Consider the following 25,073-nt stretch of genomic DNA (forward strand, 5'->3'; position numbering starts at 1 on the left):
CCTACACTCTGTCCTCCTCCTGTCTAGGCCTGCTGTGTGTGTGTGTGTGGTACACAAAACATCAATTTCCACACTTCTATTAGCCCCGGGTCCAGTGGACCCGGACATCGTATATGTAATAGAAATGCGTAGGGGGGTGTATGGTGTGTGATCATTAAATATGTATTCTGATATATGTTCTTCACAGAAAATGAGCCAAAGTCAGGGAGTCTCAGTTTGAAAAATTAATTAATTGTATAATTTTTTTTTAATAAAAAAGGAAAACAGGTCCCACAGAGCCGAACACCACACAAGGGTTAATAATTAAGACTAGATATGTGCCCTGTTGACCTACTTTTAAAATCGGTGGAAAACATATTCACATTTTCCACATCCAACTGGTAGAATCCACCGTCTTCCGGGTTGAGATCCCTTATACTGAAAATATACTTTCTCCCTACTTTCCTGAGGCTGTGCTTCATCGTGTCTCCCAGTTCCTTTGTGTATGGAATCATTTCACCATCCTGGGAAGAAATGATACAACAAAATGTCACATTGCTTAGCCGGGGGTCAGCAACCCCGGCTCTAGAGCCACCTGCGGCTGTTTAGCGGCGCCTTGGTGGCTCCGTGGAGCTTTTTAAAAAATGTATGGGAATTTGGAAAATATGTTTTATTGTGGTCATTTGGTTTGTGTAGGAAGACAAACACGACACAAACCTTCCTAATTGTAGAAAGCCCACTGTTTAATGTTTGTGTTTATGCTTCGCTGATGACTGTATTTGGTGAGCGCCGTTTTGTCCTACTAATTTCAGCGGCGCTTGAACTCACCGTTGCGTGGACTGAGATTCCACAGTTTGTTTGCATCTACAACTTTCTCCGACGCTGCCACCGAAAGACACGTTTTATGCCAATCCTTCTTTGTCTCATTTTGTCCACCAAACGTTTTATACTGTGTGTGAATGCACAAAGGTGATCTTTGTTGATGTTACTGACTTGTGTGCAGTGCTAATCAGGCATGTGACTGCATGACTGCAAGCTAGTCCATGCTAACATGCTATTTAGGCTAGCTGTATGTACATATTGCAACATTATGCCTTGTTTGTAGCTATATTTGAGCTCATTCAATTTCCTTTACTTATGTCCTCTGTGTTTTTAGTTTATATTTGCATGTCTCATGACACGTTATCTGTATGTAATATTGGCTGCATTTCAGATAGTTGTTTGTGTGCCATGTTGTTCCAGACCACAGCAAACATTACCTAGCTTGCCAAATATTGTACACACTTGGACACACACATCTATACCTTTGGCCACTCTAAGACAGTCATTTTCAAGAGTTATATTCACCCTCTAAGAAGTTTTACTAGTGTTTTCCAATGTTGTAAAAATGTGTAGAATAAATATTACATTTAAAAATTTCTGTCAACAAAGATTTGCGTCAGCCTCCGACACATAGTCATTTTGATAGTAGGCTAATATAGCTAATTACCCACTTACATCATGTGTTGCCATCATTATAAGTCAAAGTCAAAGTCAAAGTCAAAGTCAGCTTTATTGTCAAACAACTGTTTGTACAGGACATACAGGTGGACGAAATTGCGTTCCTCTCACATCCACGGTGTCTATAAATATAAAGTGTAAAAGAAAAATAAAAAAGACAACAATTTAAACAGTCGCATGAGGGGGGGGAAAAATATACAGGGGAAGAAGATATTACCAGAATATCTATAATATCTATCTAAGTATTCAGATGGGAGTGCAAAGTGCAATGTAAACAGTGTAAACAGTTAAAACAGTTAGCAGCATTTTGAGTCCGGAGTAAAGTGGCTAAGTGATAGATGGTGTGTGTGTGTGTGTGTGTGTGTGTGTGTGTGTGTGTGTGTGTGTGTGGGTGAGTGGGGGGGGGGGTGGGGTGTAGTGTCTCAGTTCACAGTTCAGTTCAGATCAGATTGCAGGGCAGAGTGAGAAGGGGGGGGGGGGGGGGGGGCGGGAGAGAGTTCAGCTTCCTGACAGCCTGATGGATGAAGCTGTCTCTCAGCCTACAGCTTCGAGCTCGGAGGCTTCTCAGTCGTCTGCCGGATGGCAGCAGTCTGAAGAAGCCGTGTGAGGGGTGTGTGATGTCGCCTGCCACGCGGAGTGCTTTGCGTGACAGGCGTGTGTTGTAAATGTCCTGGAGGGAGGGGAGGGGGACACCGACGATCTTCTCAGCTGCCCTAACTGTGCGCTGCAGCGTCCTGCGGCAGGACGCCGTGCAGCCTCCGTACCACACAGTTATGCAGCTGGTCAGGATGCTCTCGATGACGCCCCGGTAGAAGGAGTGCATGATGGAGGCTGAGGCTTTTGCTCTTCGCAGTTTGCGGAGGAAGTAGAGGCGCTGTTGAGCCCTCTTGGCCAGTGATGCAGTGTTGGTTTTCCAGGAGAGGTCATCTGTGATGTGCACACCCAGGAATTTGGTGCTGCTCACTCTCTCCACCACCGCACCGTTGATGGTCAGAGGAGGGTGCTGGGTGTGCGCTCTCCTGAAGTCCACAACAATCTCCCTTGTTTTCTCTACATTGAGAGAGAGATTGTTGTCACCGCACCATGTGGCCAGTCGGCTCACCTCGTCTCTGTAGCTGGTCTCATCGTTATTGTGGATGAGACCTACCACAGTTGTGTCGTCCGCAAACTTGACGAAGAGGTTGGTGCTGTGCTTCGGCGTGCAGTCGTGGGTCAGCAGGGTGAAGAGAAGGGGGCTCAGCACACATCCTTGAGGGGCCCCTGTGTTCATGATGATGGTGCTGGATGTGTACCTGCCGACCCGGACTGCCTGTGGTCTCCCAGTCAGGAAGTCCAGCAGCCAGTTGCACAGCGACGTGTTCAGCCCCAGCCGGTCCAGTTTGTGAATCAGCTGCTGTGGGATGATGGTGTTAAATGCTGAACTGAAGTCTATGAACAGCATCCTGGCGTAGGAGTCTTTAGTGTCCAGGTGGGTGAGAGCTGAGTGGAGGGCTGTGGAGATTGCATCATCGGTCGATCTGTTGGCCCGATATGCAAACTGGTAGGGGTCCAGGGTGGGGGGGAGGATGGACTTGATGTGCTGCAAGACTAGCCGTTCGAAGCACTTCGTGATGATGGGCGTCAGTGCAACGGGACGGTAATCGTTGTAGCTGGATGGGGAAGCCTTCTTGGGAACCGGGATGATGGTGGAGGCTTTGAGGCACGTGGGAACAGCAGCTTGGCTCAGGGAGGTGTTGAAGATGTCCGTGAAGACATCTGTGAGCTCCGCTGCACAGTCTCTCAGCACACGACCAGGTATGTTGTCCGGGCCTCCAGCTTTGCGTGCGTTGACTCTGGAGAGGGAACGCCTCACGCTGGCCGAAGACAGGGACAGCACCTGGTCATCCGGAGGGGGTGGAGTCTTCCGTGCAGGCGTGCTGTTTTGTGCCTCAAAGCGTCCAAAGAACTCGTTCAGGCTGTTCAGCAGAGCGGTGTCACTGTCACAGGTCTGTGGTCGGGGTTTACAGTCCGTGATGGTCTGGATCCCCCGCCACAGGCTCCTGGTGTCTCTGCTGTCACTGAAGCGGTGGGCTATCCTGCTGCCGTACTGCCTCTTAGCATCTCTGATGCCACGGTTCAGGTTGGCCCTGGCTGTTCTCAGGCCAGCCTCATCTCCTGCTCTGAAGGCAGTGTTCCGGGCTCTCAGCAACCTATGGACTTCCCCCGTCAGCCATGGTTTCTGATTTTCCCGTACCGTGATGGTCCTGGTCTCTGTGACATCATCGATGCATTTAGTGATGTATGCAGTGACAGTCTCTGTATATTCCTGTATGTCGATGTGGTGGTTGTAGGTGGCTGCCTGCTTAAAAATGACCCAGTCTGTGGTGTCAAAACAGTCCTGCAGAGCAGAGGAGGCATCCACTGGCCACACCCTCACTTGCTTCTGAACTGGTCTGGTGACTTTAGCCCTCGGCCTGTATGCTGGCATTAGCATGACAGTGAGGTGGTCAGAAGCACCCAGGTGGGGGAGGGGTGACGCCTTGTAAGCTCCTCTCTGAGTGGTGAAGACCATGTCCAGTGTGTTTTTACCTCTTGTAGGAAAGTCAATGTGTTGATGTAGCTGTGGACACACTGACTTGAGGTTAGCCTGGTTGAAATCACCAGCCACGATGAGGAAGCCGTCTGGATGGGCTGTCTGGTGTTCGGTGATGGCACAGTTCAGTTCAGATAGTGCCCTGTCTCTGTCCTTGTTGTTAGAGCAGGGGGGAATATAAACAGCAGCTAGTAGAATGGCTGCAAACTCCCTCGGTAGGTGGAAAGGCCGACACTTTAAAAACATGAACTCCACCAGGGCTGAGCAGTGCTTCTGTGTAACAACAGTGTCCTTACACCATGCATCACTGATGTAAACACAGACCCCGCCACCGCGGGTCTTACCTCCTGCAGTGAGGGCCCTGTCTGCCCGATAGCATGTTAGCTGGTCGAGCTGGATGGCGGAGTCCGGGATGCCGTCGTGGAGCCACGTTTCGGTGAACACAAAAGCACAACACTCTCTCACCGTCTTCTGTGTGGATCGGATGAGCTGTATGTGGTCCCGTTTGTTGTCCAGGGAGCGTACGTTGGCTAGGAGGATGGATGGAATAGCCGGCTTGTTTGGGCTAGCCGCTAGCCTGGCTCGGATACCTCCGCGCTTGCCGCGCTTCCGCCTTCTCGCACACCGCTTGCGGCGCCTCCTCTGCGGGCACGGAGCAGCTGTGGGGGTCGGTGTTGTGGTGGGCCGCCGGAGTAATCCGAGGCTTCGTAGCACCTCGACGTCCGCCGGGTTTAAGTCCTTAACTCCGGTGCTGCCTATGGTGAGCAGTCCCTCACGGCTGTATGTTTGCCGTGGGGCAGATAAACGCGACGAACACTTACACACACGAGACGAAAAAACACACGTAAAACAAGAAAACACCGCATTATCAGGAGAGAGAGTGGTCGCTGCATGTACACGCGCCGCCATTTTGAAACACTTTTAGAAGTCTTTTAATTATTTGCGGCTCCAGACCGATTACTTTTTTGTATTTGTGGTCCAATATGGCTCTTTCAACATTTTGGGTTGCCGACCCTTGGCTTATACCATAACAAAGTGGGTGAGTGATTACAATACAACTAGATGTATTCATCTGGGTTGCTTCATGACGTTCGTAGAGTTGTACATAACAAGAAGCCTTTTTTTCGCACTGACCTTATACAAGTATATGGACCTGCTCTGTTCAATGAGGTCCATGTCAATCTCAAAGGATGCGGTACCATCTGCGTTGACCTGGATCGGCCGCAGGTTTGATATGCTCTTGACAAACTGCGTCAACAAGAGAATACACCATCACAAGTAATTAAGCCTAAATATCCGCATTGATCCACTCTTAAAATAGTCGGGAAAAACAACATGAAACTTGAACTGAACCTGAGCTTGTTCTTCTTCTCGTTCCTTCTTCATTTCATTGAGTTTCTTCAGCATCCAGCGAAAGTCCGTCACTCCGTACTCTGCACATATTCTCTCATAGTCTTTTTTGTCAGCGCTCAGGAGGAGCTCCCAAAACTTTGGATTTATCTCGCCATCCTTTTGCGCTGCTTTGGGACGCACTTTACTAGAAAGTAGCAGAGGCACTGATTCGTTGGGTTCGCTTGATAAGACAAAAAAAACTATCAACGCACTACCGACCTTTTTCTTAGGACTGTCTTAAAATCCCCATTAATGGTCTCTGGCGCAGTTTGCTGCTCTGCTTTGTTCTTTTTGAAGCCAACTGGAGAGAGATGGAGGCGCCAGTCTTAATAATATAAGCCCAGGGATTTTCAACATCAATCTACATGGTATGGCAACCCAGAAAACTACACCCCAGCTGTGGGTCATCGTCCGGTCTTCAGGCCCATGTGGTGGGCTTCAGGCATAACTACAGTTTTCAAAGACTGCTAGCTTTCCACTAGTGAGGCACAGCCGGATAATTAAATATCGATACCACCGATAACAGATCTTTATGCTCTAATATCGATTCTCAAATCAAAATATCGATGCTTTTAGTACTTGACTTATTTGGTGTCATACATATCATTAACAAGAACAAAGTGTCAAGTAACTAAATCACTGAGATCTTGTCTAAATGATTGGGGGGGAACTACTTTTTCTTCCGCCTGGATGAGTAATGGACGAGTGCAGCGGCACACTGTGCTGCGCGCCGTCATTCAGTCTGTCGTTTGTTATTTAAGACAATAACCCTGCACCCGCGCCACTTAAGCACTTTGTCCACTTTACTTCTGCTGTGACACCTAAGAACACATGAGCCTCCACCAGGGGGCAGCGTAGCGAACCCAGATGTAAAACCTCTTTTGCACAATCAGCCTTTTCATATAAAGCACTAAAGGAATGGAACGACATCACAACGAACTTGAGAAGTCTAACAGATTACTCTTCATTCACAATTGAAGTTAAAAAAGTGGCTTTGGAGCAATCAACGCTGCTCACACGGTCACTAAGGTGGGCACTATGTTTGACATGTCAACTTATGTGTATTATATTTATGCATGAGAACATATTGTTGTAAGCTGTGAGGTGTGTCCGTTAAAATCCTGGTTGTTTTTACAAATGATGACAGATGTGAACAAGAGCATGTATTGTCTGTGTGTTATGATGTAAAGGAGGGGTGGTTGTAATGTATAAGTATGTGTCAATGAAAAAGCATTCAAAGATTTTTCTTAATTGCATTACATGCTATAGTATAATCCTATTGCATGTATTTGTCTATCTTTAATTTAGGTAACCAGGGACTGCAGATGGAAATGAGCTATTTAGCTATAATCTGGTGCAGAACATATCTGTCTTTGAGTTTAATGTCTCTGTGCATTGTCCCTTCAAAAAAAGACTAAACTAATTACTGGTAATTAAAATGAGACCCTCAGTATTATAAAACATTAAACATAACTCTTATGGTAGGCAATTTGAAGACACTACACAGAGAGTTGAATATAAAAACATTTAAGATAACACATTCAGTGCAGAATGACACAATCATTTGTTTCGCCCTGTGATGGTTTGAAGATTATTCCCCGAATGCAGCAACACTTGATATACACTACTTTTTCAATTTGAACAGACACATGGTGTATTTGCATAAAGTACCGGTGTCCTTGATTCCAGCCTAAATTATATTCAGTATCAAAAATCAGTGGTATCACCCATCACTACTTTCCACTCCCTCCCCTTTTCAAACGTCCTCACACTTTAACACACCTGATATAGTCATTTATTTGTGAGTAATGATCATTGACTCCAAGAGTAAAATGTGCAGTTTTTCAAATAAAGAGAGTCAGGTAAAAAGTAAACTTTGGTAGTCTTTGTGTTGTCTTTACCTTCAATAACATTCAGAACAACCGTCACAAAGGCTTGTCCAAACTCGTTCTTGGCAAAACACTTGTATGTATCGGCTTGGTCCGCTTTGACATTGGCCATCTGGAAGAGTCAGAACATACAATAAGTCACCCAGCGTGGTATCGTCTCTAGTTCCCAATGGAAACACATTTGAAACAGGTTCTCAAACTGTGGTACGCCCAGTGTTTCTCACCTAGGCCTTCGGTGATGTCCTACTTAGTCTGACTTCACCTCTCAAAATACCAAAATTGATGTCACCTCATGGACACGGCTGGAGATACTATACAGAAACCCAATTTCACACTCCTGAGCATTGAACCCCCACAACAGCGTACACAGGGGTCTATTTCTCTGCGCATTTAACATTCAATAAACCCGCTTCAGCAATTAAAATATATCTTACGTGCTACTGTCAACTTTAGAATAATTGTATAAAACAAATGAAACATGAAAAATTAAGAACTAAAATATTTGAACTGACAATTTGTAGAACCCATTCGACGGCGTATAAGCCAGTGGTACCGCTCGTAGTTGGTAGTTGGTCGTAGTCGCTTGATTCGTGTGAAAGTGGCGGGCAAATCATTTCACCGCCGGGACAGCTTCCGGTGTCGGCCAACATGGTCTCACAGGATGTAGTTTCTCTTAAGCATCATTCTTTGCGACTGTGTGAAAAGGGGGGGCACTTTTGTGACTTCTGCGGTGCTTTTTTGTGGACTCTGGATCTGCCTCCCGGGAGCCTCTTGGCCATGTAGACCAGCTGCTGGGTCTCTGCCACACCAGAGTCCGTTTGTAGAGACTGGAGGAGATGCAGATGAAGAGACAGGGCTGCGGAGTTTGGAGAGACTGGAGGAGATGCAGATGAAGAGACAGGGCTGCAGAGTTTGGAGAGACTGGAGGAGATGCAGATGAAGAGACAGGGCTGCAGAGTTTGGAGAGACTGGAGGAGATGCAGATGAAGAGACAGGGCTGCAGAGTTTGGAGAGACTGGAGGAGATGCAGATGAAGAGACAGGGCTGCAGAGTTTGGAGAGACTGGAGGAGATGCAGATGAAGAGACAGGACTGCAGAGTTTGGAGAGACTGGAGGAGTTGCAGATGAAGAGACAGGACTGCAGAGTTTGGAGAGACTGGAGGAGATGCAGATGAAGAGACAGGGCTGCAGAGTTTGGAGCGACTGGAGGAGATGCAGATGAAGAGACAGGGCTGCAGAGTTTGGAGAGACTGGAGGAGATGCGGATGAAGAGACAGGGCTGCAGAGTTTGGAGAGACTGGAGGAAATGTGGATGAAGAGACAGGGCTGCGCAGCTAGCGCTGAGTGCCGGGACGAACAAGTGTCTTGGCTGAAAGAGCAGGTATCGGACACTTCAGTCTCCTTAGACGCATCCTCTGTCATCCATGCGGACTGGACACTGGTCGAATTAGTGGGCGGCCGAGAGTGGAGTCAGCTCTCTTGTTGCTTTGTTGGGTCTGCTCCTGTCTATGGCCAGTCTCCCTCCACCCCAGCAGACGATGGCGTAGAACACCGCAGAAGCCACCACAGTGTATATGTTTCTTTGACTTTTTATTCATAGCTGTATGTAGAAGTGGCTGGTTGCATCAGCTCTACTCTTTTAATGTCCTTTGTGTTCTTTGATGTTGGATGTTTCCCTCTTACACACATGTAAGAAGGATGTGTGCTATGGCTATGAGTTGTTTTTTCCCTTGGCCTCAGTCTGGACCCCCTCTCCAGAGGCCAAGGCTTAGACTGATTTAATTGTTTACCTGTATCTCACCTTTTTTGTAAGGGGCGCCAGAAGTTGGCAGACCCTTCAGCGATCCTGTTCTGTCTCCCTGTAATGTTTGATCCTGTTCTGTCTCCCTGTAATGTTTGTCTGATCTTGAATGGGATTGTGCTGAAAACTTAAATTTCCCCTCGGGGATTAATAAAGTATTTCTGATTCTGATTCTTGAAAATGGCCTTGCAAGTATATATCTGCCACCTAATCAATGTGTTGCTCTCCTTCTTTGTGAGTACCGGGGAGTTTCTTGTGGCTTTCTATGGCTCCGGTGCCACTTCCTGTTTACGCAACTTGTGATTGGATACTCACTTGGGACTCCCGAGTGAGTATCCAATCCCAGGAGGCGTAAATGTCAGGGCCAGCTAGAAGGCCATACTGACAACAACTCGTGATCTGATTGGCTATGGCAATTATCTATCAACTGTATGTGTTCTCAAATTCATCCGCTAGCAGTCCCGATAAGTATCCAATCCCAGGAGGCGTAAATGTTACGTTCAAGGTGAGGCCAGCTAGAAAGGCCTTACTGACAACAACTCGTGATCTGATTGGCTATGGCAATTGTCTATCAACTGTATGTGCCCGTTCACTTACAGTGCACACACATTGTTGATTCTGAAGGCAGATTTGGTACAGCATGGCACCATAAGCCAGCTGAATTCTGATTGGATAAAAACTCCAATAATATGACATGAAGAGAATATGAATAATTTTAGGTATTTAGGGAAAGTCAATTAAACATTACTTTCATATTTAATTATGATCATGATTTCTGGTTATGTTAGGCCAGCAGAGAAGGCCTTGCTCGCCTTGACGGCACACCACTGGGTGCGCCAAAGAATCTCTTCATGAAATATTCACATGCAGTGTTACTGTTCAAATTGAGTGTAATGTTGCAGTGGCCAAACATTTTGAATATACCTGTTAAATAAGACATCTGCCTTGTTTTTAATGGTTAATTAGTATTTTAAAGTTGGTCATGATGGTGGTACTTGGTGAATACTTAGGTCTACTGCACTACTGTATTTGACTGTCCGTCATTATGTTGGTACTTGGTGAAAAAAGGTTGACAACCACTGGTTTACACCTAAGAAAATGTTTCCACTTGCCTCAAACGTGTGCTCATTGGAGTTGGGGTCATATTTGCTTTGATATTTTGAGGTATCAGAGACATCGCCGTTATTCCTGCTCCAGGTCACAGTGGGGTTGGGGTCGCCGGTGACAATGGCCTTGAAAAAGGCAAATTTTCCTGTAGAAAAAGAAATAAGACAATTCATATTTTACCGTACAAACGCTGGGTGAATTGCAGTATTTGTAATGTTTTTACCCTCCTGGATAGTCAAAGCAATGGGCTTGCGGGTAAAGTCCGGGTGGCTCTTCCCCTCGGGCAGTGTCTCTACAAACTGTGTGATCATCACTCCAGGCACCCGCGATTTTATCCTGAAGCCCACTGAGAAACCAACGTGGCATCAAATATCAGTCAATTCCAGATAAACATGGTACGGGGAAACTGTTACGTCCAACAACTCGCCACCCTTTTTTAAAGCATGCCGTAACACATTCTAATATTCAAAAAATATTAGAATGTCAAGTTAAATTCAATACATACAGTCTGCGTTGGGGTATGGCCTTAAACCACACGCTACATTTATCTTGCCTGCATGCCACCAATGTGGTGTGGCAGCTACATATCTACAGATAAAAGGTATTCTGTGATTTCTAGCATAGCATTGCTTCATGCCTTTGTGAGCGGGAGTGAGGGGAAAAAGTAAACGTTGAATGGTGGTGAGTTCTCTGAAGGTTCCTACCTTCGTTCTCTGCAGCGGGCGCTGATAAGGCACGGACATACAGAACATGTCAGGATGGTTGCATTGATGATAAAAATCATATTTTGCCTTTTTCTAACAATATTTTCTTACAGTATTTGAGAGTCACTTTCTATATGAACAATGTGTGGGTACTTTGTAGAGACCACGATGAAAAACTAATAAGGGAAAGCCGATTACTGCATCTGTTTTTTGACAGCCTTTGGTGTCTGCTGAAAACAACTCTGCTTACCTTGGCCAGCGCCCGTCCCATCTGTCACTTTGGATCTTCTGAACATCCCGGCTCCTTGTATCATTCTTGAAAAAGAAGAAAATACCACAACGTGAAGGTTAGAATTGTTGTGGTTGTTTCAGAGAAAGCCGACAAAGCCCAGAGTCCCATCTGCTGTTTGTGCGGAATTATTGTCGTTAGGATTCATGTGGCATTATTATGTTAAAAAGCTATGCTCTTGTACGTTTAGAACGTCAATGCATTATTAGCATCCCTCGAAAAGTCGACCTCAGCAAACGGCTAGGGTTAGTACCGAGACAGATGGATTAAAGAACAGGGAGAAAGAGAGCAAAGGGCCCAAAGAATACGAGAAACAATTGTCAAAGGTTTTACAATCATTTATACCGATAAAGACAGACATGGTGGTGAAATGTTTGAACTGGCAAACGGAGTTGGGATTTGACAATAGCACTACATCGGTGATGCAGCACATTGTGAGAAAACATCCTGCATATTGAAGGCTACAACTATTTCACATCAAATATTTGACTTCTGAGGATTTTGTATGACCAAAAGGGTATACAATATACAAAAACATAAAAAATGTAATATCAATGTATAGGTCTGAAGTTGATATACAGATTTAAGCATTGAAATAAAATTACAAAATATATATATATAAATAATAATGTATGACGTACTTTCAACACTTTTATGATTGGGACCCTCAAGGGTCCGAGGGTCTTCTAATGTCTTTTTTTTTTTAAACAGTGAATCCTCAAACAATAATAATGAATCAAAATCAATGTTGTTGTGAAGTATTGACCTATTCAAGGCTCCAACTACTTCACATCAAATATTTGACTTCTGAGGATTTTGTTTGACCAAAAGTGTATAAAATACACAAAAACATCCATCCATCCATCTTCTTCCGCTTATCCGAGATCGTGTCACGGGGGCAGTAAAAACACAAAAACATAAAAAAATAAATACAAAAATGTAATATCAATGGATATATCTGAAGTTGATATACATATTTAAGCAATGGAATTAAAGAATAATAACAATAATCATGTATGACATACTTTTAACACTTTTATGATTGGGACCCTGAAGGGTCCAAGGGTCTTCTAATGTCGTTTTTTTTTATTTAAAACCATCAATCCTAAAACAATAATAATTCATCAAAACCAATGTTGTTGTGAAGTTCCAACTACTTCACATCAAATATTTGAATTCTGAGGGTTTTGTTTGACCAAAAGTGTATAACATATACAAAAACATAAAAAAAACAACAACACAAATGTAATATCACCGGACAGATCTGAAGTTGATATACAGATTTAAGCATTGAAATAAATAAAAAATATATAAATAATAAAGTATGACGTACTTTCAACACTTTTATGATTGGGACCCTCAAGGGACCGAGGGTCTTCTAATGTTTTTTTTAATTTTTATTTAAAACAGTCAATTTTCAAACAATAATAATGAATCAAAATCAATGTTGTTGTGAAGTATTGACCTATTCAAGGCTCTGATTATTTCACATCAAATTTCAACTTCTGAGGAATTTGTTAGACCAAAAGTGTATCAAATACACAAAAAAATAAAAAAACAACAACACAAATATAATATCAATTTATAGATCTGAAGGTGATATACAGATTTAAGCATTGAAATAGAAAAAAACCCAATAAATAATAATAATAATGTATGACTTACTTTTAACACTTTTAGGATTGGGACCCTAAAGGGTCCAATGGTCTTCTAATGTCGTTTTGTTTTTGTTTTTAAACGGTCAATCCTCAAACAATAATAATGAATCAAAATCAATGTTGTTGTGAAGTATTGACCTATTCAAGGCTCCAACTACTTCACATCATGTATTTGACTTATGAGGATTTTGTTTGACCAAAAGTATATAACATACACAAAAAAATAAAAAATAAAAACACAACTGTAATATTAATGTGTGGATCTGAAGTCGATATACAGATACAAGCAATGGAATTAAAAAATAATAACACCATGTATGACTTACTTTTAACACTTTTATGATTGGGACCCTAAAGGTCCAAGGGTCTTCTAATGTCGTTTTTTGAATTATTATTTAAAACAGTCAATCCTAAAAAAATAATAATGAATCAAAACCAATGTTGTTGTGAAGTTCCAAGCACTTCACATCAAAAATTTGAATTCTGAGGGTTTTTTTTACCAAAAGTGTATAAAATATACAAAAACATAAAAAAACAACAACAATGTAATATCAATTGATATATCTGAAGTTGATATACAGATTTAAGCATTGAAATAAAAATAATACAAATACATTACAAAAATAATGTGTGACGTACTTTTAACACTTTTATGATTGGGACCCTCAAGGGTCCAAGGGTCTTCGAATGTTGTTGTTTTTTTTAAACAGTCATTCCTCAAACAGTAATAATGAATCAAAATTAATGTTGTTGTGAATTATTGACCTATTCGAGGCTCCAACTACTTCACATCAAATATTTGACTCATGAGGATTTTTTTGGCCAAAAGTGTATCAAATATACAAAAACATTAAAAAAAACACACTAATGTAATATCAATGGATAGATCTGAAGTTGATATACAGATTTAAGCATTGGAATAAAAAAAACTAAAAAACACATAAATAAAATAATGTGTGCCATACTTTTAACAGTTTTATGATTTTATGATGGGTCTTCTAATGTCGTTTTTTTTCAAACGATCAATCCTCAAACAATATTAATGAATCAAAATCAATGTTGTTGTGAAGTAATGACCTATTCATAAAAAAACAACAACACTAATGTAATATCAATGTATAGATCTGAAGTTGATATACAGATTTAAGCATTGAAATAGAAAAAAAACACAATAAATAATAATAATAATAATAATAATGTATGACTTACTTTTAACACTTTTATGATTGGGACCCTCAAGGGTCCAAGGGTCTTCTAATGTCGTTTTGTTTTTGTTTTTAAACGGTCAATCCTCAAACAATAATAATGAATCAAAATCAATGTTGTTGTGAAGTATTGACCTATTAAAGGCTCCAACTACTTCACATCATGTATTTGACTTATGAGGATTTTGTTTGACCAAAAGTATATAACATACACAAAAAAATAAAAAATAAAAACACAACTGCAATATTAATGTGTGGATCTGAAGTCGATATACAGATACAAGCAATGGAATTAAAAAATAATAACACCATGTATGACTTACTTTTAACACTTTTATGATTGGGACCCTAAAGGGTCAAAGGGGCTTCTAATGTCGTTTTTTTAAAATGATTATTTAAAACAGTCAATCCTAAAACAATAATAATGAATCAAAACCAATGTTGTTGTGAAGTTCCAAGTACTTCACATCAAAAATTTTAATTCTGAGGGCTTTGTTTGACCAAAAGTGTATACAATATACAAAAACATAAAACAACAACAACAGTGTAATATGAATTGATAGATCTGAAGTTGATATACTGTTTAAGCATTGAAATAAAAATAATACAAATAAATTACAAAAATAATGTGTGACATACTTTTAACACTTTTATGATGGGTCTTCTAATGTCGTTTTTTTTTAAACGATCAATCCTCAAACAATAATAATGAATCAAAATCAAAGTTGTTGTGAATTATTGACCTATTCAAGGCTCCGATTACTTCACATCAAATATTTGACTTCTGATGATTACGTTTGACGAAAAGTGTATAAAATATACAAAAACATTTAAAAAAAATAACACAAATGTAATATCAATGAATAGATCTGAAGTTGATATAGAGATTTAAGCATTGAAACAAATAAATAGATAATAATTAATTACTTTTAACACTTTTATGATTGGGACCCCAAGGGTCTGAGGGTCTTCTAATGTCATTTTTTAAAATGTATTAAAAACGGTCAATCCTCAAACAATAATAATGAATACAAATCAATGTTGTTGTGAAGTATTGACCTATTCAAGGCTCCAACTACTTCACATCAAATATTGCATAATGTGGGTTTTGCCATTGCAACAAAATGTGTTTTCTTTGACAAAAAGGCATAAAACATCAAATAAAAACACGGAAACTTTATATCAGCGGATAGATCTGAAGTTGATCTAGAGATCTAAGCATTGAAAGTAAACCAAATAAAAATATGACTTTAATGACTGAAACCCTTTCGGGTCCTCGGACCTATAACGTTCATAACATTGAATGATTCCTTGTGGGTTCAGACCAGCAAACAAGCAGAAACAAGGTAAAAGTATATCTGATGGACTCTCGTACGTAATGACGTAATTACGTGCATTAGCCTTACATGTTGTTAGCTAATAATAGCAATTTGCATTGCTAACCTTAGCTGTCAGTGAATGTACAGTATATTCTATCATAACAACAAGACTGCAAAGTGTTTGTTGCCAGTCTTGGACTGCTTTTGTACGTGTTGGCGAGACCGGGTGACTGACCGTCGTTAACACCAATAATTTTATTCGGGCTGGTGAACATTTTCATTTCATAAACTTTGTAATTGTGAAAAATATAGACCATTGTCAACCGGTCTGTCAGTGTGTATTATGTCGTCTTAACATGGGAGCAGTGTTATTTTGGACAGCAGATTCTAATTTAGTTTTAGTCATAGCCTTTTGAGGAAAGTGTATTTTAGTTTTAGTCATCTAAATTAACGTAGTTTTAGTCGACTAAATTCCTCAACATTTTAGTCAACAAAAAATACAGTAAATTTTGACCAACTGCATCTCTTTCTGGACTGGAGCCTGCAGGGCCTCAGACTGGAAGTCTCTGCAGAGAGTGGTGAGGACGGCGGAAAAGATCACCAGGACTCCTCTTCCTCCTATCCGGCAAATCGCAAAAAAGCCGCTGCCTGACCAAGGCTAAGAAAATCTGTAGAGACTCCTCCCACTCCCAACAAGGACTGTTTTCACTACTAGGCTCTAGAAAGAGGTTCTGCAGCCTTCGTAGCAGAACCTACAGGTTCTGTAACAGATCAGACTCTTGAACGCATCAAAATATCCCCTCAAATGTCCCCAAAAACAGATTAACCGGCTGGAATATAAAGACAATATAACATACATCCATAAACCTGGATGCATATGCTAAAGTGCAATATATTTATATGTACAGTAATCTATTTATGTATTTATATCTGCGCCTTATTGCTCTTTTATCCTGCACTACAATGAGCTAATGCAACAAAATTTCGTTTAAGTTCAAATTTGAATGGCAATAAAAGGAGGTGTAAGTCACTAAGTCTTTTATTAGGGTTGCTGCAGAACATCTCAAAAACTGTATTCTCCATCAATCAATCAAAGTTTACTTATATAGCCTGCACTCATGAAGTACATTGTATACTACCTTTACTGTGTGTTATAATTTTAGCTGAAATTCAGTAGTATTGTTTTCAAAGGTTGAATAATATATGACTAAAATGATCACATGAAGAAACTAGTTCTCTATATTTTTGTATAACTACAGTGAGTGTGCACAATAAACTTGCTTTTCTTATGTTTTATATCTGTCTTGCCTCTGGTGAGGGGCTTTCACATTTTTTCCTCCTCCCATCTTTTCCTGGCTTGCTCTATCTTTTTTGTCTTGTCTTGTCTAAACCTTTTTTTATTGGAAGCCTCATTCTTTGCGCTGTCCTCCAAATCTAATCATCAGACATGGAATTGATTAGCTGGACTCTCGACTCTATTGACACAATCTTTTCGACGAGGAAAAGAGGTTCTGGGGAGCCTGGCTGCCCTGATAGAACCATTGCTGCGGGCTACGTGAGAGATTCCTGGGACAAATGGAGAATCATGTGCCTCTCAGTCCTTTCCATCGAGGACGTGTAAGGCATCTACCTATTTGGAACCATGATCGTGGGGCACCTGCTGATTGGGCTGGGCATTGCTCTGGTGTATCGTAAAATTCGTAAGACGATGGCAGCCACTCAAGGAGCCCAACGGCTGTTCGTCGCAATGGACGGATTGGGCCGGGCTGTGGGATCACAGTCTGTGGCGATTTCTGAACTGAATCGCAAAATGGATCACATCATGGAAAAGCTTGCTATAAAGGAAGGTTTGGATATGAGAGCCAGCATGGACGAATAGAACAGACAAGTCATTGTTAATGCCTGTTCGAGAAAAAACAAAAATCCTTATCTACGATTTGACTCCACAGAATGGCCTTGAGACAAGAACAGGCTGTTCTGCAATCATCCCCTGAGGAATTTCAAAGGTGGACGCTTTTTGACATCCCTCCCTCCTCCCCTCCTCAACGACACCTGGGAATCGAACTTTGCTTGCATTGCATGCAGAACGACTCTGGGCTTATGAACATTTATACTTTACCCAAAGACAATGGGCATATATACAAACACACTCCCCATCCCCATCCAACACCCCTCACCACCACTGCTTAATTCCTCTTCGGGGTTATGCACGGCTAGTACGATCACGCATGATCAACCCTTCAACTGCTGCCATGTTTTCAGTTGCCTTCAATAGACATTCAATCTGTGCACTGGGTGTAAACTGTGATTTTACTGCTGACGAGATTTTTTCTATGTTTACCTCGGCTTGCACTGATATTTTAGACTCTGTTGCGCCCCTTAGATCCAAACGTAGCAAAGCTTTTCTAACACCATGGCTAAATAACTCTACGCACGCTCTCAGACGCGCTTGCAGGCGCGCGGAGCGAAAGTGGGTGAAGGATAGGCTTCATGTCTCCCTCCAAATCCTGCGGGACTCCGTGTCTAAATACCAGCGAGCCGTAAAAGCATCGAAAACAAAGTATATTTCTACCTTGATCTCCAGTAATATTCATAAACCCCAAGTTCTTTTTAAAGTTTTAAATTCTCTCATCAACCCCCGTGATGTGTCACCTGTTGTCCCCTCACCTGTCCTCTGTGAAAGTTTTTTAAACTTCTTCATTGACAAAATCTCTGCACTCAGACCATCTGACACCTCTGCTCCTCCTCTCCCTCCCCCTCCCCCGCTTGCTGTTTTCGAGCAGTTTGAGCCGATCTCCCTCTTCTCCCTCTCGGACGCAGTCAAACACCTGCGGCCCACATATTGCCCATCAGATAGCCTTCCCTCTCGCCTTCTCAAAGAAGTCCTTGATTCAGTTGGCCCTACTATTTTATGGTTGATTAACACCTGCCTCTCCTCCGGATATGTCCCGGCTGCTTTTAAGCATGCTGTGGTGCAGCCTTTAATTAAAAAGAAAAATCTCGACACCTCTGTTCTTTCTAACTTCAGGCCTATCTCTCAGTTACCCTTTCTGTCCAAAATCCTTGAGAGAGTAGTGTATGTCCAGTTACAATCTTTTCTAGCTATAAATAACATCCACGAGAAATTCCAATCTGGTTTCAAAACATCTCACAGCACTGAAACGGCACTCCTGAGAGTGCAAAACGATCTGCTTCTGGCCGCTGACTCTGGTAGTCCTGTGATCCTGATGCTTCTGGACCTCACAGCTGCCTTCGACACAGTGGATCACAGGATTCTACTGTCACGACTGAAGCAGTACGTGGGCATCTCAGGTGTAGCCCTAAGCTGGTTTCAGTCCTACCTAACTGACCGGAGTTTCTCTGTGCAGCTAGGAGACTTTCTCTCCTCGGTGGACCCCCTTACCTGTGGTGTTCCTCAAGGGTCAATCCTGGGTCCCATACTCTTCCTACTGTACATACTACCTTTAGGTGAAATCCTGGTCAAGCACAATGTCCCATTCCACTGTTATGCCGATGATGTTCAGATCTAATTACCTCTTAAGGCCATAGGACAGGTCACACTTCAACCACTGCTTGACTGTCTGACTGACATTAAAGCATGGATGAGTGCTAACTTCCTCAACCTTAATGAGAGCAAGACCAAAATCATCATCTTCGGCGAAACATCTCCAGTCTCGTTTGTCAGTGCTCTAGGTCCTCTGGGTGTAAACATCCGGTCCTCCATGAGAAATCTCGGTGTGATCTTTGATAGTGCCTTCAAATTCACCAAACAGGTCAGCTCAGTGGTTAGTACCAGCTTTTACCATCTCAGAACCCTAGCAAAGACCAAGGCCTATCTCTCCCAGAGCGACCTGGAGACTGCTATCCACGCCTTCATCACACACCGGCTAGACAACAATAACTCACTGCACGCTGGCATTGATCAGGCATCACTCCGCCGTTTGCAGCTTGTGCAAAACGCGGCTGCCCGTCTCCTCACCAGTACCAAAAAACGCGAGCACATCACCCCAGTCCTGGCCTCACTCCACTGGCTCCCTGTCCGTCACCGCATTGATTTTAAATTACTTTTAATTGTTTGTAAATCCTTAAATGGTTTGGCCCCACAATACCTGACCGAGCTGCTGCATCACCATACCTCGTCTAGAGCCTTAAGGTCAGCTGACCAAATGCTTTTGGCGGTCCCCAGATCCAGGCTAAAGACCAGAGGGGACAGAGCCTTTTCCGTTGCCGCCCCTAAGCTCTGGAACAGCCTTCCCCTCCACATTAGGTCAGCCCAGAGCCTGGGGGTCTTCAAAACCCTCCTTAAGACCTACCTCTTCTCGCTGGCCTTTGACCCGAGCTGAGTCTGCCCACTAGGCCACCATTTCTAGTCCCCCCCCATCCCACCCCTTCGTTTTAGTTGTATTTTTCAATTTGTCGCACTTTTATTATTATTATTTGTATTCTGCAAATATTTTTTACTTTTTATTCGACCCCTTTTACCGTATTGCATTTGCACTATCTTGTTTAGCACATTCATTGTTTATGTTCTTTGTTTGTTTTTTGTTTTGCTTAGTTTTTTTGCTCTATGCTTTTTTTTAACCTGTAAAGCACTTTGGTTCAATTTAAAAGTTGTTGAAAACGTGCTATATAAATAAAGTTGACTTGACTTGACTAGTAGCGCTTTATAGCAGCAGGCCGGCCTCCATGGCCCCAAACCCCCCCCTCTGTTGCGAGTTGTTGTGATTATATGTAACATGTTTATGTGTGCTATGCTAAATGAGTTTTTTTCCCTTGGACTCAGTCTGGACCCCTCCCGAGGGTCCAGCCTTAGACGGATATTTTTTACTCTCCCCCCCCTCTCCCAATATCACCTTTTTTAAGGAGCGCCATAAGTGGCTGATCCGTTGGCGGTCCGGTCTTGTCTCCCTGTAACGTATGTCTGCTCTTAGTGGGACTGTGCCTAAAATGAAATTTCAGTTCTTATGTGTCTTGTACATGTTAAAGAATGGACAATAATAAAGCATCTTGAATCTTGTTTCACTGAGGTGTTTTAGTCTTAGTGTTTTATAGATTAACGTTTATTGTTGTGCTGAAGCACTTTAAAAGTTATTTAAATGAAAAGGGCGTGATAAATAAAGTATATTATAATTATGAATTACTTCTGATATGGGTTGTCCTACTCTGTTCAGCGGTACTTGAACGCACCATGACACACCTCCGTGCCTTCTCCTCTGAGGTAAGATCGTCGTCATAATTATATTCTCAGAAAACACAGCTTGTGGCTTCAATGTGCACAACTGAATAGCTTAGTTGGTGAGATAGTAATGTGTTTGTAGAAGTTTTGATTTGAGTACTTTGTGTTTTTAACGGGGAAATGTCTCTGGTTGTCATGTTAGCATTTAAGCTAGCGCTTCGGCACCAGTCAGTCCGTGAGTTTATCAACGTACAGTTATCAATGTCTGTTTTAGATCATTTTCATTCTCAAGGGTAATACTAACCGTCAGGAGTTTAGTCGCGGTCATCTTTAATATCGTTAATCGTGACCAGCGATGCGGTCTTGTTTCCCGGTGAAAACATTCAAACAGTGTTGTTAGTTCTGATTGGCTCCCCAGCGTGAAGTACAACCCGCCCCCTCCCTCGCATGCTGCTTTGATTGGATAGATTCTTAACTGGTCCCACCCACCTAAAGACGAACCTTAATTATGATTGGATTTCGTTTCTGTCAATTATTTGTCAATTCATTTCGTCATTGTTTTTCATCGACGTGCATTTGTTTTGGTTTTAGTCATAAATGGAAGTTTCTCAATGCCCGACCTGTTTTTTTGTGCCTTTAAAAAAAGAATTAGAACTCTACTTTAAAACACTCTCTACCTCTAACGACCACAAAGCTGTGAAAACGATGACGCTGTGTTCCAAATTTAAATTATTTACTGAACTTGTGTGAGCCCATGACTTTGCACTTTGTTATTAGCATTATTAATATTATTAACATAATACCATAATGTAATATTAACAGGTCGGGTATTGAGAAACTTACATTTATGACTAAAACCAAAACAAATGCACGTCGATGAAAACAATGACGAAATGAATTGACAAATAATTGACAGAAACGAAATCCAATCATATTTAATGTTCGTCTTTAGGTGGGTGGGACCAGTTAGGAATCTATCCAATCACAGCAGGGGGGGCGGGTTGTACATCACGCTTGGGAGCCAATCAGAACTAACGACTACTAAGACAGTGTTTGAATGTTAATAATAATTATTATTATTATTAACATTATTAATTATTAATTAACATTAATATATATATATATATATATATATATATATATATATATATATATATATATATATTGCAAAAAATATAAATATTCTATTTTAGTTGCTTTATTGAGTTTACAACCCCCTGGCGCTGTTTTGTACTGTTTTTGTACTTATTTTGATTATTATTTCTTGATTGTTTGTACATGTTGCATTTTATAAATAAAGGTTTATAAAATTCAAAAAAATGTTTTGGTTTTAGTCAGGGGAGTGAAGTGAAGTGAAGTGAATTATATTTATATAGCACTTTTCTCTAGTGACTCAAAGCGCTTTACATAGTGAAACCCAATATCTAAGTTACATTTAAACCAGTGTGGGTGGCACTGGGAGCAGGTGGGTAAAGTGTGTTGCCCAAAGACACAACGGCAGTGACTAGGATGGCGGAAGCGGGGATCAAACTAAGGCTGCAGCTAACGATTATTTTTCTATCGATTAATCTATAGATTATTTTTTTCGATTAATCGGTTAATCTATAGATTATTTTTTCGATTAATCTATAGATTATTTTTTCCTTTTGCCGATTATTTTTTTATTCAAAATGAAGATGAAAAAATAAATGTAGGCCCGTTTTTTCAAAAGGCATGGCTTTTATTTACAAAAAAAAAAGAAGTATGGCCACTCAGTCAACATTGACAACAACATGACTAAATATTCTGTAACAATGTAAACATTTAAAACTTTTAACATTTAACAAAATTAAAAGTAGCTTATTTGCTTTTTAATGTGCAAATATAAAAGTCAACATCCAGTGCAAATCTTAATATTCTGCAATAGTATAAGCATTTCAAAAGTAAAAGTATTGCTTTTTTTGCTTTAAAATGTACAAAAATAAAGATAAACATCCAATACAAAAAAGTGCAAAACGAAATATTCTGTAACAACAGTGTAAACATTTCAACAAAAGTGAAAGTATTGCTTATTTGCTAAAATGTGCAAAAATAAAGATAAACATCCAATACAAAAAAGTGCCAATCTAAATATTCTGGAGCACTGTAAACATTAAGTATTGCTTTTAAAATGTGCAAAATAAACATCCAGTCCAACACAGTACACAATAACCAATTCTACTCATTCCAGTGAGTGTCTAACAGTTGTAATGAAGAAAGGTTAGCATGTCTACATGCTTTGGTTCTTTTCTTGTTTACAATATTCCCAGCAGCTGAAAATAGGCGCTCAGAAGGGGTCGATGTGGCTGGAACTGAGAGCTAATTAGCCTTCACCTCAAGCCAGGATTGCGAGCGAGCTGAGCTGCAGTTTAAGTTTCTAGAAGGTCAACGGGCTCATAGTGATGTTACTAGTAGTTGACTGGGAGGTGTTTATTATCATTTGGGGAGAGTCTGCTGCCTGATGCTCACCTGCTAAACACCTATCTGCTCCACGCTGAAGCGATGACTACATGCGCTCTGAATACGCACTGCTGATTGGCTGGTAATGCTGCGTGTGTACCAATCAGATGGTTGTGTGGGTGGGACAATGCTGCGTGTGTACCAATCAGATGGTTGTGTGGGTGGGACAATGCTGCGTGTGTACCAATCAGATGGTTGTGTGGGTGGGACAATGCTGCGTGCTGAGACAGAGGCAGACGGAGCAAAGCAGCTTGTTAAGACTTTAGCTTAGAAACTCGTTCGGTACACCCCCGTACCGAACCGAAAGCCCCGCACCGAAACGGTTCAATACAAAACACGTACGGTTACACCCCTAGCAGATACAAATGACACATTCATGTTTTTGTGTAATGATGACAACGTATGCTCGCGCGGACGATTGACTAGTTGATGGTTTTCTTTTCAAATGTTCGTTTATAGCCGTTGTGCTGCTATGATAGGCCATTTCCGCTCGACACAGTGTGCATACAACAACATTATTAGGCCGTTTATTGAAATACTCCCACACTATTGGCATGCTTTCCCCCCCTCGCTCGCACCGCTCGCATCGTCTTCTTTGATCGTCTGCTTTGCGCTTCGCCATGACGGTAGTGTGACGTCATTATGCGACGCGTCGACGCACAAAAACGGCGTCGACGTATTTACGTAACCGATGACGTCGACTACGTCGACGCGTCGTTTCAGCCTTAGATCAAACCTGGAACCCTGAAGTTGCTGGCACGACCACTCTACCAACCGAGCTATACCGCCCCGGGAGAATGGGTGGGCTTGTCCAGGGTGTACCCCGCCGTCCGCCCGAATGCAGCTGAGTTAGGCTCCAGCAACCCCCCGCGACCCCGAAAGGGACAAGCGGTAGAAAATGGATGGATGGAGAATGGGTCGTTGACGGTAACTAAAACAAACATTTTTGGTCAACGGAATTAACAGTGTCTATGAGTTAGTTGAATAAGTCATTAATTGAGTCGTAATCTGCAGAATTATTTAAAAAAGGTCTCAAATGTATAGTCCGTATTTTCTGGACCATAGGGCGCACCGAATTATAAGGCGCACTGCCGATGAGCGGGTCTATTCAGGTCTTTTTTCATACAAAAGGCGCACCGGATTACAAGGCGCATTAAAGGGGTCTTATGTAAAAGACTTCCTTGTGCAGTGGTCCCCAACCACCGGTCCGTGGACCGATTTTTTTTATTTATTTATATATTTTTTTTTAAAATTAAATCAACATAAAAAACACAAGATACACTTACAATTAGTGCACCAACCCAAAAAACCTCCCTCCCCCATTTACACTCATTCACACAAAAGGGTTGTTTCTTTCTGTTATTAATATTTCTGGTTCCTACATTATATATCAATATAGATTAATACAGTCTGCAGGGATACAGTCCGTAAGCACACATGATTGTTTTTTTTTATGGAAAAAAAATATATATATATATAACCCCCCCCCCCCCCCCCCCCCGTGGGACAAATTTTCAAGCGTTGACCGGTCCGCAGTTACAAAAAGGTTGAGGACCACTGGTCTACGTAACATGTAATGGTGGTTCTTTGCTCAAAATGTTGCATAGATGATGTTTTACACATCATCTTCAAGCCACTTTCTGACAGTCTCTTCAGGATGCGCCGTTTTGTCAATCAATGCCGGAGCAGCATCTCCTCATCCGTGGCTCACTAGTGCAACCTGCTCAGTGGCCTGAGATGGGTAGGTCGTGAGTTCAAACCCCTGTCCGAGTCACACCAAAGACTATAAAAAATGGGAGCCGTTACCTCCCTGCTTAGCACTCAGCATCAAGGGTTGGAATTGGGGGTTGGATCACCAAAAATGATTCCCGGGCGCAGCCACCGCTGCTGCTCACTGCTCCCCTCACCTCCCAGGGGGTGAGGGTGATAGGTCGAATGCAGAGGATAATCCCCACTACACCTAGTGTGTGTGTGAGACAATCATTGGTACTTAACTTTTAACAA

At 41.9% G+C, this 25,073-nt stretch overlaps 1 protein-coding gene across 3 annotated transcripts in view; it reads right to left on the reverse strand.

Moving 5' to 3' along the window:
• The window catches only part of LOC133643204 (immunoglobulin-like and fibronectin type III domain-containing protein 1), a 39,594-nt gene extending 18,607 nt beyond the window's left edge, over positions 1-20,987 (reverse strand). For 2 of the 3 annotated variants that reach the window (XM_062037634.1, XM_062037632.1), the window contains exons 1-10: positions 20,896-20,987; positions 11,195-11,259; positions 10,945-10,965; positions 10,464-10,586; positions 10,246-10,385; positions 7,345-7,444; positions 5,663-5,744; positions 5,405-5,588; positions 5,186-5,299; positions 335-503 (exon numbers count right to left, since the gene is read on the reverse strand). In XM_062037634.1, the coding sequence (XP_061893618.1) occupies positions 335-503; positions 5,186-5,299; positions 5,405-5,588; positions 5,663-5,744; positions 7,345-7,444; positions 10,246-10,385; positions 10,464-10,586; positions 10,945-10,965; positions 11,195-11,258 (997 nt within the window). In that variant the 5' untranslated portion in view covers position 11,259; positions 20,896-20,987. The remainder of the gene's footprint in view (positions 1-334; positions 504-5,185; positions 5,300-5,404; positions 5,589-5,662; positions 5,745-7,344; positions 7,445-10,245; positions 10,386-10,463; positions 10,587-10,944; positions 10,966-11,194; positions 11,260-20,895) is intronic. The other variant, XM_062037633.1, reaches the window with a different exon arrangement.
• Positions 20,988-25,073: the final 4,086 nt, after the last annotated feature.

This window comes from Entelurus aequoreus, linkage group LG26 (genome assembly GCF_033978785.1).
Source record: "Entelurus aequoreus isolate RoL-2023_Sb linkage group LG26, RoL_Eaeq_v1.1, whole genome shotgun sequence".
NCBI lineage: Eukaryota > Metazoa > Chordata > Actinopteri > Syngnathiformes > Syngnathidae > Entelurus > Entelurus aequoreus.